This window comes from Stegodyphus dumicola, chromosome 7 (assembly GCF_044657685.1).
Source record: "Stegodyphus dumicola isolate Sdum_Otavi_A_Nest chromosome 7, ASM4465768v1".
In the NCBI taxonomy this organism is placed as follows: domain Eukaryota; kingdom Metazoa; phylum Arthropoda; class Arachnida; order Araneae; family Eresidae; genus Stegodyphus; species Stegodyphus dumicola.
Genome location: NC_140774.1, coordinates 5699602 through 5714984, shown reverse-complemented (window position 1 = coordinate 5714984; position 15383 = coordinate 5699602). Strand labels below are relative to the sequence as shown.

Below are 15383 nucleotides of genomic sequence, written 5' to 3'. Positions count from 1 at the left end.
AAGGCACATTTTGCGTTTACAAGTGAAAATTTAAACTAAAAGCCTAACAACCTGGCTAACTATTCCATAGTATTAATTAAATTTTCAACGGAAAAGGACTATTTAGAGCTATCACTAGCTGATAGCAAAAAATTAATGTTTAAGGCAATCAATAACGAAGTAGTGTAATGAAGGGTAAATTATGTTGCCAAATCTCTCTCTTACTTAGATCTATCTGTTACTTAGATTCTTTAATTAAAACTCACTTGGTCATGCTGCATTATAGGAGCAAACTGATATTACACTCCTGAAAACGGGAAGACACATACATATAGGCACAGGACGGAATATCAGAATTTCACCATAGCTTGTACAGGTATAGTCCTAATGCTCCCTTGCTGCACATTTAGTATACATTTACAAACATTTATGCTTTCTTGGGGATTCGACTCCAGGTCAATAATATGGCCCACAGCATCATCAGCCACTATACAAATGGGTGGCACACATAGATACGCGAAGCTTTCCGTAGTAGTTGAACGCACATTACTATTTTGGTGCTACCAATCAGGCTCCGGTAACGACGATACCGCCTATCGTCATTACAGGAGCCTAGAGCGGCAGTCTTGAAGAAAAAATGAAGCATTTTTCCGCTTCTCGAAAACGCATAAGTTTAATAAAAATATTTAAAAAAACTTTGCAATGCAGTACACTTATAAGGTATTTCTCCCCCTTCCCTAGCGTGTCTTCGTGGTGTAACGGTAGCACGTTGGGCCGGTATTCCAGAGGTCCGTGGTTCGATTCCCGGCGAAGCGGTTGCATATTTTTCCTCTTTTCTGCTTCCAATTAACCTAATGACTCTACACACTGATTTGTGTAATTATTTAAATAAAAAATAACTGGAATTATATGATTATTTCGTGAACATTAAAATTCAACGAAACTAAATTTAATGTGTTTGAACAATATTTGTTATGGCCATTCACGCTGCCAAAAATGCAAAGGGTAATGAAATGTAATTTATAGAGTATTTTTATCCTGCACAAGCACTGCAGAATTTTGCATTTTATTAGTTGATGCTTAAAAGTTTCTTAACGGAAAAAGCCGTCATACAGTCCCTCCTTCAAATTTGATTTTAAGCGTTTGCTTTTATAATTCTAAGTAACATAATTATTTGCTAATTACGATTTAACAAAGGAACGTTTATATCTTTAAAATGTTCTAAGCAATTTAAAAGCACTTTTTACTGATAGAAATATGAATTTATCTTTTGATGCAATTTCTGTTTCCTGTCAAAAGATTTTGTGCGCTGAAATATAAATGATGCTCTTCAGTGTTGGTAATTAACCAATTTTTTTACGCTTAACAATCTGTCCGTCAGGATAAAAGGAAAATCTTATCTTTTCTGCCGTCAAAGTGCTGATTAAGATAAATTACCCTAATCAAGACTATTCATTTAAGATAATGCTGATGTTCAGAATAATAATCAATAACCTACCTATGCTCAATTTTTTAATTTCCAAGCAACGTAATGTTTCTCACATTTTGTGGATATAATATAAATATTTAGTAAATTCTCGAGAAGGTATATAATTTTTATTACATGGATAAGATAAAATCTTGAATTATTAGGAAGTATTTAAAAACATTACATATTTGAAAAACATTATGAGGTATATAAAGGTGTAGATAAATCAAGTTATTTTTAAAGCAGCATATGTGAAAATTGTAAAATGCTCTCTTCGGGACTCTAACTGTCGACCTCTTGAGTTTGCGCTGAGTGTGCTACCGTTACACCACGAAGGCATGCAGAATGGAGGGAGAAAATATCTTACACACTCTCCTTTTTAAACTGAGACTGGGGATTAGTGGAGCCAGTCGCCAAATCCAGGTGGTGAAGAATCTTCATCAACCATAGTTCGGGCGCCACTGTAGAGAAATCAGGTTATTTTGTAAAGCAGAATATGTGAAAATTGTGCAGTGACCTCGCCGGGACTCGATCACTGGGTCTCTCGAATACGCGGCGAGTGTGCTACAATTACATCACGAAAGCATGCAGTAAGGAAGAAGAAAATACCTTATAAAACTATGAGGTATATAATTACCACAGCCAACATGGGTCCGAAAATTTTCGCATATCCAGTGAAGAAATGCGTTTATATATCTAAAAGTATATGTATATTTTAAGAACTTTACGTCCTGGGAAGTATTTAAGAAAACGCATTTTTTGCCGTCGGATATATTTCTTTAAAATAATATAGATTATATAATATTAATTTACAAAAGGTCATTAATTTGCGAGACACTTTGAAATGTTCCCAAACGATCATAAACTCACGGCTCGGTTGAGTTTGGGTGTATTTTCGTTTGGGATACCCAGTACTTGATTGCCATATTTTCTGTGTTAATGGAGGAGTTTGCGAGCATTACTTTGTTAAAATGTGATTTATTAATTACGAGCAAAATAATATTGACAACGTAATAAACCATCCAGTTCGAAAGAGAACCTTTACAGAATCGAAAGCGTTATACAGTTGGAAAGAAACCCTTTAACGCATCTAGGAACTACATGTGCTTATTTGCAATAAAGACACGTCAAAACGCTGATTCGCCGACTTAAGGGGACTGGCGTCGTCCATTATTATACACTCAACTGCTAACAATCTTTATACTATTGAAAGCGGTCATATGTATTGATAGCCATGATAACAGACTTGAGCAAGGGAACCTAAACACGATACCGGTAGCATATTTCACAAGTGCACATCTGTGTAGCCACCGAGGGAGTGGCTTCTAGGATGGACCAATGAGCATCCTGTGATATTTCTGTCATGTCACATGACCTTTCGCGTGCTTTAAGATTAAGCAAGATGGTTGAAAATTTTCTGCCACGCAATTTTCTGTACAAAACAATTAAAGCATCGTCGATTGCTTCTGAAACTTTTCATTGCGAAGTTAGTTCAAATATAGGCAATTATGAAGATTTCACTACATGGTTGAAATAAATACAAACACATGTTGGATACTTCGCAAAAAATATCGATGTGAAATATTACTTAAGTGGTAAATAAGATGAAGAAAGAAATATGTGATATACAAGATCTGAGCCCAAATGCAACTTTTACATAAAACTATGCGTATGAGAAAAATACTTACACCAGTTATATATGTAAATAGAAGTCAGCACTTTTTATTGCAGTCTATATGAAAAAGATGTTCTATAATAATAAGCAATGCAGAACTTTATTCAAAGTGAACTTTACTCATTTGCATTCATATACATTTAGTGTGTTAAATTTCTCATTTAATAACTGGTTCTTAAATGTATCTACACAAGAAATAATACTCATCAAACAGAGTGAATTTATCTTACTCACAACGACTATATTCAATTTATTTACATATAATTTTAATGTTAGCAATGGATATAATCAGATTATATGTATTCTGAATCTTACCCTTTAAAACTCAAAAGAATGCAAGCACTGAAATAAGAAAACACTAGATTCATTGGAACCCTTTCAGTCATTCTCAGCTCAATTAAAAAAATATACACTTGAATTCTCTTAACCCACATAATATGCAGTGAACATCAATCCAAATATTAATGCGTGATAAAAATTGCGAAAGTGATAAAAATCGCGATTAATTAAACTCAGAAAACGAAAGCACTACGAGATTTTCTACTATTACGCCATATATTTATAACTGCGAAACAAATGCAAATTAAAACGTAAACAATATATGCTCACATGCACGAAGATTTAGCATCACAAGAGCAATAGCAGCTCATTGGTCCATTTCCGAAACTCCTCCCTCAGTGGCTACGCTGATGTGCACTTGTGAAATATGCATACCGGTATGCTTCATAGCGTAAAGCCTTAGTTAAAACTGGTACTTTTGCTAAGCTATGTTGAAACATTCAGTCAGTTATTCAGAAGCCGCCGGTCTATAATCTTCATACTATGTACTGATGTTCAAACACACCTCTGTCACAAGAAAGTGTTTACGCCGTTTAATGCATTTACATGGTGATGTCTTACTTGTAGAATGGAAATGAAATTTATTCACACCGCAGATAATGCATTGCATAACAGCTCACGGACTAATCCCAGAATATTTGTGCAAGGTTAACATCAGCCTGTGCATGTCATAAAACTCAGAAAAGCCAGAGCATTATTTAACCGCATGCTCCTTTACATCAAGGCATTATATACTCCTGCCCGATACAAATCAGCAAAATAATTGTAGGTAATATATTAGCAGAAAAAGCTCTCAAAGTCAGAATAATCGAGAACATGAGCATTCTCTCTCAGTATGGCCAAAATCTAAACGCATCTGGTCTTGTGCACTTCTTTACATCAATAGATACGAAACTACAGCCACTATAATATTTGTATAACAAGTATGACACATCTCCGCCGTAAGTAAGTAAGTAAGATATTGGCTTCCTTGCTCCGCGAGACTAAATCGCACTACAGGTTCCTTCACCCCTTAGAACTAGGCACAGAGGTTCAACCTCCGCCTCCCACCTTGGAGAGAAAGACGTACCGCCTGGGACACGTCACCCAGACGGCACTGGTCGTCGATTTGCTACCTGCCAGTTGTTGAGGCTGCCCTTCGCAGTGGGGCATTTTCCGCCATAAACTGGCAACAATGTAAAATAATTCATGCAAGTAACACGATTCATAGAGTACTAGGCTGGGGATTATACCCGTCTGGCTATCGTAGCAAAGTAGTACGTCCTCATCTTCTGTAACCTGCCAAAACGCTGCAATAACGTTAGACAATAACTAGTATGTCTTTGCAGTTAATTTGCATGTTTTCTGCGTTTGTACAATGGAATATCTCTGTTATAATGAATATTGATAAGGATCCGAGTTCTTAGTCTATTGACTTCTTATGCTGTCTAGTGTTAAGACCAAGCTCCTTAACAAAAATACCCAAATAGGGCTTCTTTGGATCCTCCACATAGTTGGTTAGCAGCTGAGAAAAAAAGGAGTTACATTGCTAGGATTCATGATGCGCATTCTTGTAAGTAGGCAGATAAGCAGTCGACCGACCAACATTGTGTAACATTGCAAATTTTATTTATCCATGTCACAGATTTAGCTGCAACTTCTTGCCGGAATGTTTTCATTTGCCATAGTAGGAATATTATTATTAATCCTCCTGATAAGAACATAAGCTATAGGATGTATTATACCATTCACTTACCTCATAAAAGTTTAAAACGTATACACTGTGAGTGTTAGAAACATGTATTAGAGTGAATTTGTTCTCAGAAAATCTGATAGATATCAGGAAAAGTCAGTATCGGCATCGAAGCAATAGCATGCGAGACTGTGGATCGGCTGGTTGAGTGAAGAAAGATGAAAGCTGTGAGTGGTTTTAAAGAAACGAAGAGTTTGTTGAAGACACAAGGGAACAAAGATTTGGTACCACAAATATACCACCAAACGCTTCGTTTCTTGGTTGCACACACATCATTCACAGAATGTGTCAGCAGGTGGAAGCCACTGGCTCTATGTTGAAGAAGAATTGACAGCACCATCAAGTGTGTCCACACAGTAAAAATGGCAGCAGGTCTTCCTTTACTCAATCATGCAGTATGGACCGCACTACAACATAGTTAATGTTGTTCTTAATTTCCTGCGTGAGGTGAATGCTATTTGAAATGTTACATCGGTATCCTCAATGTTCTGACACTGACAGACAGCACCACCCGTTATATCTTGGATATTAATCCAAATGCAAAGATTCGCTTGCAGTCTATTGTGAAACAAAATGGAGAAAACATTGAACACATTCTGCTCTAAACTTACTTCCCCTGCTGAGACAGTTAATTAACTATGCATGTAGAGACATTAGGATTTTTTTTTTTTTGGAAGCAGGAAAGGAAAAAATGAGCAACGCCCTCGCCGGGAATACGCGTCCAGCGTGCTGAGCACTACTCTACGAAGGCGGGAGAAATACCTTATATACTTCCCTTTTAAAGGGCGACTAGGGGCAACCCAATTGCTAAATCCTGGGTGTGAAGAATCATCATCCACTCCCCTTTTAGTTCGGGCGCCACTGTAGAGACATTACGTAATTTTTGAAGCAGGAAGATGAAAAATGAGCAACGCCCTCCCCGGTAATCGAACCAAGGACGTCTGGAATACGCGCGCGAACAGCGTGCTGACTGCTATAATACGAAGGCGAGAGAAATACTTTATATACTCCTTTTAAAAGGCGATAGGGGTTTTTAGAGGACCCAATTGCCAAATCCTGGTGTGGAAAATCATCATCCACCACCCTTTTAGTTCGGGCGCCACTGTAGAGACATTACGTAATTTCTGAAGCAGGAAGATGAAAAATGAACAACGCCATCACCGGGAATCGAACCACGGAACCTCTGGAATACGCGCCCAGCGTGCTGGCCACTACACTACGAAGGCATGCTAAGAATGCGGAAGAAATAACTTATATGTATACATTGACATTTTTATGATAAATAAATATGAAAAAAACAAACCAAAGGATATGGCTATGATGACATGTGGCAGATACTCATTGTTTAACCATAGGCAAAGTGGACAATGTCCTGCAGCACTAATTACAACTACACTGTACTACACACAGATAACCACAATTCACACGGCCCACAAAGGGTCTGGTCAGGCGTTGCTGTGTTTTATACTGTGTTGCATAACTCAGTGCCTCTTTTGGACAAGAAGTTCATTATTTTTATTATTTCTTTTCGGATATATTTGCTCTTGATAGCTTATCTTATAAAAGGATTTATTCCACTTTCTGAGTTCTGAGATGATGTTCAACTCTGAGGGAACATTTAAATAAGTTGTTTTCACGGCTGTCTCTTTCTTCACATGCACACTGATCTGATGTAGCTTAAAAGTACGTGATAAACACCTCGCTATAAACCACGTTATTTCTCTTGTTATTGAACTGGGTGCAGTGCCTGTTTTCGGAAACAGTTGATAGATCTTTTTCCCTTGTTCGGCGTGTTGTACTACTAGTTCTGCCATTCAGCTTTAGATTCAGAACATTTCGTACACCACCCTGTAGATCAGATTCACAAAACATTGTGACCGAAAAGGAAAGGGTTGCAGATGTCTTTGGTGAAGGTCTTGGCTTCTTCATTCTTAATAGAATGATTTTTCCCACCTCTGTTCCAGCTATAATGGCCCGACAAGTAATCGAGTAATTAAGAGAACTGAATTATGTTTGTTCGACTCCAGGTTTATGGTCTATCTACATGTTGGTTTCTATGGTTTATCTCAAGGTCGAATACGAACCAGTTCCTTTTAAAAGGTTCTCCAAGAACCCCCTTTTTCTTCTTCATCTGTGTATGTGTTCCTACGGGAAGACATCTTTCCCTTAGGAAGATAGCTCTTGCGTGCTTTGCCGCATCAAAAATCTTAACTTAACCTAAGCCAAATATGATGGAAAACATCCAGGGTAGTCTTAGTACATATATACCTGAAACCATCAGAAGTGCATCTGCATATCAAATGCCTCTACTGTTACGAAACTGCTCTGCTTTTACCAATATTGAAAGCCCTATTATATGATACTCAATTTTTTATTCATTTACCTGCATCACCTGAGTTTATATCCTAGTTAGAAATATGTGGTGGTTTTTATTTATAATTCTAAAGAAATTTCGCGTCCAGAAACAATCCATTAATGTCATCTACTTATATTTCATTCATTACAAATTATTGTGAGACTCTTCATAAATTTGTTTCCCTAAATGATTCTCATTTAAACTTCTATATAACTTATATTATTGGCATAAAATGTTTTACTTTATATTCCTATTAATCGACATATTTTTATCTGTGAAAGTTAATATAGTTTTCATGTCCTTTGATATAACAGTAGCAATGAGCACTCTTTCCTATCCAGAAATTGATTTTACAGCAGTTTCATATAAAATTGAAAGGTACCTTTAATATCTCTTTATATATTAATTAATGCAGCATGAATCAATATCGAAACAAGATATGGCTATTAACTATAAGCAGTCATCTTAAAATGCCTTTCCTATACTTTTAATAACACAATTATTGGAATATCGATATTATGTAAGGATTCGCTAATTTAGCTAGTGGATTCATCTAGACATGATTATCGCGACAGCATCCGCATACAAGATCAATATTCATGCACAGGTTTAATATCTTCACTTATAAAATGAGTACTTATATATATGCACGATGATTACATGCACAACAAAAGTAAAATGAATTATAATTATTGTATGCTAATTCGATAAGGGAATCACAATCGCCAGCTCAGTTACAAATCGATTTTACTGTGACCCAAAGAAAGCATTCTGGTGTACTAAATTAAACTTAAACTGATTGTGATAATTGTTTAAATTTAGAAAGTTTTTCAAATTGCTACAAAATTATTTCTATAAGCTCTGTGGCAATTCTAAAACTAATATCTATTAAATAATGAAGAAGATGAAAGTAGGGATGCGGCTTGGTTTGGTTTATTTCATTATGTCAAAATACTCGAGAGCTCTCTGCTTAAGAGGAGGGATGCCTTCGTGGAGAATTTTCTACGACAAACTGATTCGTATACACGTTACACATAAAGAAAGCCATGAAAACGACGCTCATGCAGCCAGCCCTTTCGTCGGGAACTTGAATCCCGGATCGAGCTTTCAGTGTTCAGCAATTTTATCGCTGAACCGCTGGTGGGAAAGTAGTTATGTTAGTACGTGCGCAAATTACATCTGTGTGTATGAAAGTTTCTGGAAGTGTACAAATACGGCAGTTCCTGAAATTGCCTTATTTTTGCGGTGAAATTTGGAACAGATATAGTAGTCTACCCGTACTTTCCCAATAAAATTTGCACAGATATAGACTTCTATACAAACATGCGAACATTGAAGGACAAATTTTGAATTTAAAAATTCGTTTCACACATTTTGAATTTAGAAATTCGTTATTTAACATTTTATACGAATTTAAGGACTTTTTTATTAACCGACTTAATGATTTAAAAGCAATATATTGCCGCGTTCGGAAAAGCTTGTGTTTCAAATTTAATAAGAAAACTCAGTGATTTAAAAATAACATATTGCTACTGCCTAAAATAAATCTTCCATAAGCAAGTGCGTTTCCACTCGGAAAACGTATGATATTTTTTTGTATTTAACCTGTGTGTTATTGGTAACAAGCTAAGACATTTTTAAAAGCAATAAACGCAATATTTCATATTATTTTATTTTTAACTTCTAATTAAAATTTTTATTTAATTTAAACATTTTTTTAACTTGATTAATTTAAATAAAATGCATTTAGTTCAAAGCTATTTAAAAACATTAAATACTTTTATAAAACTGCGCCTGGACTCATTAAAATGACAGTATACTTTTATTTTTCATAGTAACTATTTTAGGCCGAGGAGCTATAACAGGTACAACGCTTGGAACAGTCCTTCGGGATGCGACTATTCAAAACTATGCGGAACTGGCAAAGGTTGTATTGTAACCTATGCGATTCTCAAGGTCCATGCCAACTACAAATATAATCTTGTACTCACTGACACGATATATTTCGCGGGCTTGTTTTGATTAGGTCAGGCAAGTGAGGTTAGCAACAACAACAAGAGAAGTTTTTGAGATCTATCAAATCGTTCAGAGGTCGAAGTTGTTGGGACAATAATTAAAAAGTTTAAAAAAAACATGAAGTTACAAACTTAAAAGTCATTAATCGAATGGGAAAGTTGGACACTTTGTTTACCCCTATAACAATCTTACTGTAATATTTTCTAGAAAACCGTAGAACTCAAGTTCCGATCCACAGTTTGCCCACATAAATGCCAATTCATTATTACCATGATTATTTGTTTTACAGACTTTTATAGTTAAAAACAAATTCTTCAAAATGTAACTATTCCTATTTTACAATCAGAATTAAACCTAACTCAGCTCCCACCATTAACCGATGCTAAAAAGGAATCGAAAACAAAAATAATTTCAATGCATCCACTTTAAAGAACAGCTGCCAAATTGGTTTTTAATTAAACTTTTTCAATAATTAATTTTACAATAAATCTTCCAGCCTATTTCATACGAATATTATTACTATATCATGAAATGTAAATAAAAATGACATCACAGTTATTCATATTCATAGTCAGGTGTGTTCATAGTACTATTTTAACATTCTATTCTTATTCTGTCGAAGTTACTTTTGTAACTCTGTATTTTTTCTTCATTGTAACCATTAATTTTAAGGATAAGTTTCCAGATGTTTTAGGTGCACTGAAAATAAAAATTATTCATACATCTTTCACATATACTTACAGTACAATTAGAATTACATATACAGTACAGACTGTGTGGCTAAATGTAAGTGTTTTATCTTCAGCGAGTCTGCGGAAAGAAGACTCATTGTCTCTAAGGAGAATCAGAAAGCAACGAAAAGCAATAAAAACGCAAAAAAAAAAAAAAGGATTAAGACTCACCCGCAGGGCCTTTCCGTGAAAACAATATAATTAGGGTGTTCTTCCTTTTCCACGAATTGGACACAAGTATAGTTTTCCCAGTGGCGCATAGCTTGCTTGAAGAGAGCTCGATGATCACCTGCAGAGGAGAGAAAAACACACTTAGAACTCATCCATGTGCTCGGAAAACGATCACAGAAATAGTAAGGAATACAGACAACGAATATAAAACTCTTCTGTTACCATCTTACTGAGAGATAAGATCGATGAAACTCACATCTGTTTGATATGTTCTGCTAGCGTAAACATTAATCCACAATAAATAATTTGAAAGTATTTTTTTCCAATGTAACTCTTATTTGTAAATAACAAAAACGTATTTCTCTCCACATGCATCATAATACAAATTATAGACATTAATACTTATAATTAAAATTTATTATTAATACTTATTTATATATCAGAGTCCCTTGTTTTCTTCGATAAATAAAAAACCTTATATTTCTCACCAAACTGGAAATTTTTTAAACGGGAATTCTTTTTGTTTTAGCTTGCAAAGGTATTTTGATAGATGTAAAACGTCATTCCGTTTACAACATTCGAAACACATTTTCAAGCTAAAATATGTGCCAGATAAAAATATCTGCAGACTTAAGCATATTTGCACAATTAAAACACATTTGCAAGCTAAACCATACTTGCAAGCCAAACGTGATGTCATTTCGTTTATCAAAATACATTAGCAAGCTAAACAATTTTAGTAAAATCGAAACACATTCGTAAGCTTAAATAAATTTGGAAGATTACAACAAATTTTCAGTCTATCGTAACAAATGCTAACGTTGGCCCGATTATAGCGATCAAGACACATTAGGAAGCTAAAAAGAATTGCAAAATCACAATACAATCGTAAAGTTGAAATACATTTGAAAGAGTAAAATGTCTTCGTAAGCATTTTCGTTTTCAAGCTAAAGCATATTTACAAGTTTAAATGCTGTGTCATTTACGGCGATCAAAGCAGATTAGCCAGCTCCAAAATATCTGTCACTTCAAAGCATATTCGTAAACTTTCCAAGATTTAAGCCAAGCCCATTTTCAAGCTTAATCATATTTACAAACTCAAACGCTTTGTCATTCAGCGCAACCAAAACACATTTGCAAACTCTTGGTCGAAACGTTCTCTGGGAAACACGTACGATCATTGCGAATTCGTTGAAGTTTTCAGTTTATTGCGTTTACATTTTATTTCAATACAGTCTATATACTAGGTATTTCTGGCTATAAGAAAAGTTAAGCATTTTTAATTTCTAGATATAAAAACAACTGTTAGAATTTTTGAAAACCCGGGAAACGTAATAAATCATCTTTTCCCCCTCACCACGATTCAAACCACAGAACGTTAATTTCCAGCTAGATATTCTAAACGAAATAACACACGAAACCACACACATGGGATGCGAGTCCTTCATAAAGTTTAGTAATACTGACAAATGTAAAATAGATGCCTTATTAAGAAAAAGGTTTTTATTCGTGTCTTATAAGTTCTGCTTAAGATAAATGATGGTTAGAAATCACCAGAACAAAATATTACCTCGATGCAATAGCAGACAAAAAAATAATGCAAGTAACAATACTAATAAACACATGGGAAAGTTAAACAGCATATTTTGATTTAATAATAAATGTAAAATGCTAATGTGGAATTTAAAAAATAAAATTAAAAAAAAAATCTATGGAAAATTGTTTTAGTTCTTTAAGGAGAGGAACCTATGTCTGATTATCTTCGAAATCGATAAATAAATGACTTGATTTAAATCGATTGTCATTTATTTGATAAAAATGTCATTTATTTGATCGTCATTTATTTGATAAATAAATGACTAAATTTAAATTAAATTGTTTTCAAAATTTATTCCAGGAACATTTTTCCAATGTAAGGTTTTCCAACTTAATTTTAAATATTTATTTTTACTTTTGAGTTAGCCAAAATTCTATTTTAATCAATGTAAGTTTTACAGAAGACTATGCATTTCGAAGGAGACGAGTCTCTCTTGAAAGCTAAAAAATGTTATGATTTTTTTTCCTCTATAAAGCTTACGTAAGTCTAACGGATGAAAGATTTTTAGGTAACAATAAATTTCACACTAGCCTGCTTTAATATATTAATAGACTTTAAAAGTAAAAATATACAGTGTAACCTGTAGAGTACAGGGGGGTTAACATCTATCTGTATACTAGAGTAGCTGGAAACTACACAGGAGAAGGGTTCACGTAACCTTTATTAACTCTTTAAAATTTACAATGCGTCAACTCGAAGCTAACAAACTTGGCCTCTACTTGGCCGGTAACTGAAAGTCAGATAATTTGAAACTAAAAGTTGAAATATTAACAAGTGATAAAACTAGCCTACAGGGCTCAGCGAGATCCGTCATTTCAACCCCCTTCTAAACTAGTGGCAGCAAAGCAATGCAGTTAAGCCACTTGAACCAGCAATGAGCAAACGTACCTACGCCAGAGACGGCAAGCTAGAGCTTAACTCTCTTTTTCTCTTACCGAAACTCGGCCTTTAACTACTTCCTTCCAAATAGAAAATGTGCACTCGTTCACGCGCGCTACAACATTTAACTATTCTGGCACTGACAATTAGGAGAATGAAGGCTTATAGGAAAGTTTCAAATAAAACTTTAAATTATTAGTTAAAATAAATATAAATCCCTACAAACCAGCAAAATGTTTTAAATTTGTAAAACATGATAAAATATTCCGAAAGAGCTCATCATTGTAAAATAAATTACCCGAAAGTGTGAAAAAGAGCATTTCATTTTATTAAAATTTTTAAATATTTGTTTTAAAATAGGAGTAATAAATTACAGCGCGAAGTTTTAGTAAAAGAGAAATTTTAGCTTTTGAATTTTGTTGAAATCACAAAACTGCATTTTATATAAAATACAAACATTTAATGCCCTTTTTTAACCACAACCAATACTCCTGACTAAACAATTTCAAATCAGATTCCAGGCCTATCTAGATGCTTAATCTTATAAGCACGGAATTTTGTAGCTTTTCTGCCGCTTCCTTTTCGAGTTAATGCACATATTCGACGGCGCACTTAGTAAAATTGCTTTTAGTAAACCTCAGCTGCAGATGTTAAATCGAATTGAAGAGTGATAAAACTTTGAAATTTTGAAAGCACTTTAAGGTGATTTTGTTCATAAGATTTTCTATAGAAAAATCAACATTTATGTTGTACATAAATGAAAGCAGAATATACGAAAGATTGCTTATAGATAAAGTAAGAATGTGTAACGATGGAAATGATATATATTTGACCTTCTTTTCAATTGTTATATTAAAAAAAAGGAAAAAGAGGTAGAATTTATATTGATGAATAATAGACTAATTTCTATATTTTTATGTTTGTTTAGTTAGGTTTATTTGAGTACTGCAAATCTCTCAAGGACTATCTGTCTATGGGGAGGGATGCCTTCGTGGTGATCTTCCTAAGGAAAAGTGGCTCGTATACACATTACACTTGGAGAAAACTAGAAATGCCCATGCAGTCATTCTGCTTCCTAGGATCCGAACCCAGACGAACCGCCAGTGTTCTGCGCGTTCACTACTCGATCGCTGGTGGGCCTATACGTTTTAGGACACTTCGATTAAAATAATAAAAAGAAAATAATTCTAAAACGTGTTTTTTAGATGGACAAAGCAGTTTATTCATTTACTGATAATTTTTCAAGCAAATTCTTACTAATTTTAAATTAGTTTATCAGTTTAAATCAGTCTTTTGCTTCATTAAAATTCATCAGTGTATCAGCATAAATGCAGAGAATTTACCCCTTCCTTACTGCATGTCTTCGTGGTGTACCTAGAAGTACGTCCGGCTAGTAGTCGGATATTCAGGAGTTAGAATCCCGGCGACAGCACTGATTATTTTTCATGTTTTCTGATACGATAAATATTGTTACTAGCCTACTGGTTCGTAATGGATTGAATGCACACACAAGGATGACAGCTTTATAAAATTTACTTTTTCAAAAGAAATACTTTAGAGTTCTGGAACTTTTCACAAAAGTATTCGTACAGCTCTTCCCAGTATGGCAGAGTACAAAGAGTAGTTATTCCTCCAAACTACTAACAACGTTAAACGCAAGGCAATATACAAAGCCTCAATGCGATAAGCTCGCAGAATGATCTCTCAATAATCTCAATACTCTTAGCTAAACTCTCAACTCAAATGTGAACTAAGCTAAACTAATGCTCTCTGCAGTCTTATATAGTTCTCTCCGGCCGTCAAGAAATTTCCACCACCTTTGATTCCTCGAAATTCCTCCAAGGCATACACAAGTGCAATTACATTTACATAGGAATCGAACCAGCCACGGTTATATAGGTATCGGACCAAAAATGTAGCCAAATGCTCTCCAAGGAGATTTTTCGCAAATATAACGACAAAAAGTAGTCGCAGAAACTATGACCAGCTTGGCGCTATCTCGCCAAACCATTTACCTCAAGGTTTAATTGACTTTCCCCTGTGGCCTTATTTTTCCAGCAGAGCTTCACATTCTCGAGGCTTTCATATTACATTACACAAAGTGTGATAATTTCGTGGTTAAATAAGGCACCATTTAACAAGACGACACAAACATTTATTAAAATAACATTCGAAGCATGATATCAAACTCAGAACCTTACATCGCTCTTACAGCATAGCAAAATCTAGTCCGTTCCTCTTCTGAGGCTGACGTGCAACTCTCTTAAAATACAGTAACCCTCCTTGGAGAAGAACCTAGACGCGCCAGATACCAGACGCTATGTTGATCGCCAAACAGTCGCCAGATACTACATAAAGGATTCTACAATTCACATATAATTTCACTTGAATTATTTAGACACATAAACAAATTCGTAATAATATCTAAATAGAATCTACA

At 34.7% G+C, this 15383-nt stretch overlaps 1 protein-coding gene across 1 annotated transcript in view; it reads right to left on the bottom strand.

The window, feature by feature from the left end:
- Nucleotides 1–15383, bottom strand: part of LOC118200447 (protein tolkin-like) — a 584765-nt gene that overhangs the window by 277664 nt on the left and 291718 nt on the right. Inside the window, exon 5 of the mRNA XM_085819846.1 lies at nucleotides 10468–10585. Coding sequence (XP_085675972.1) covers nucleotides 10468–10585 — 118 coding nt within the window. The remainder of the gene's footprint in view (nucleotides 1–10467; nucleotides 10586–15383) is intronic.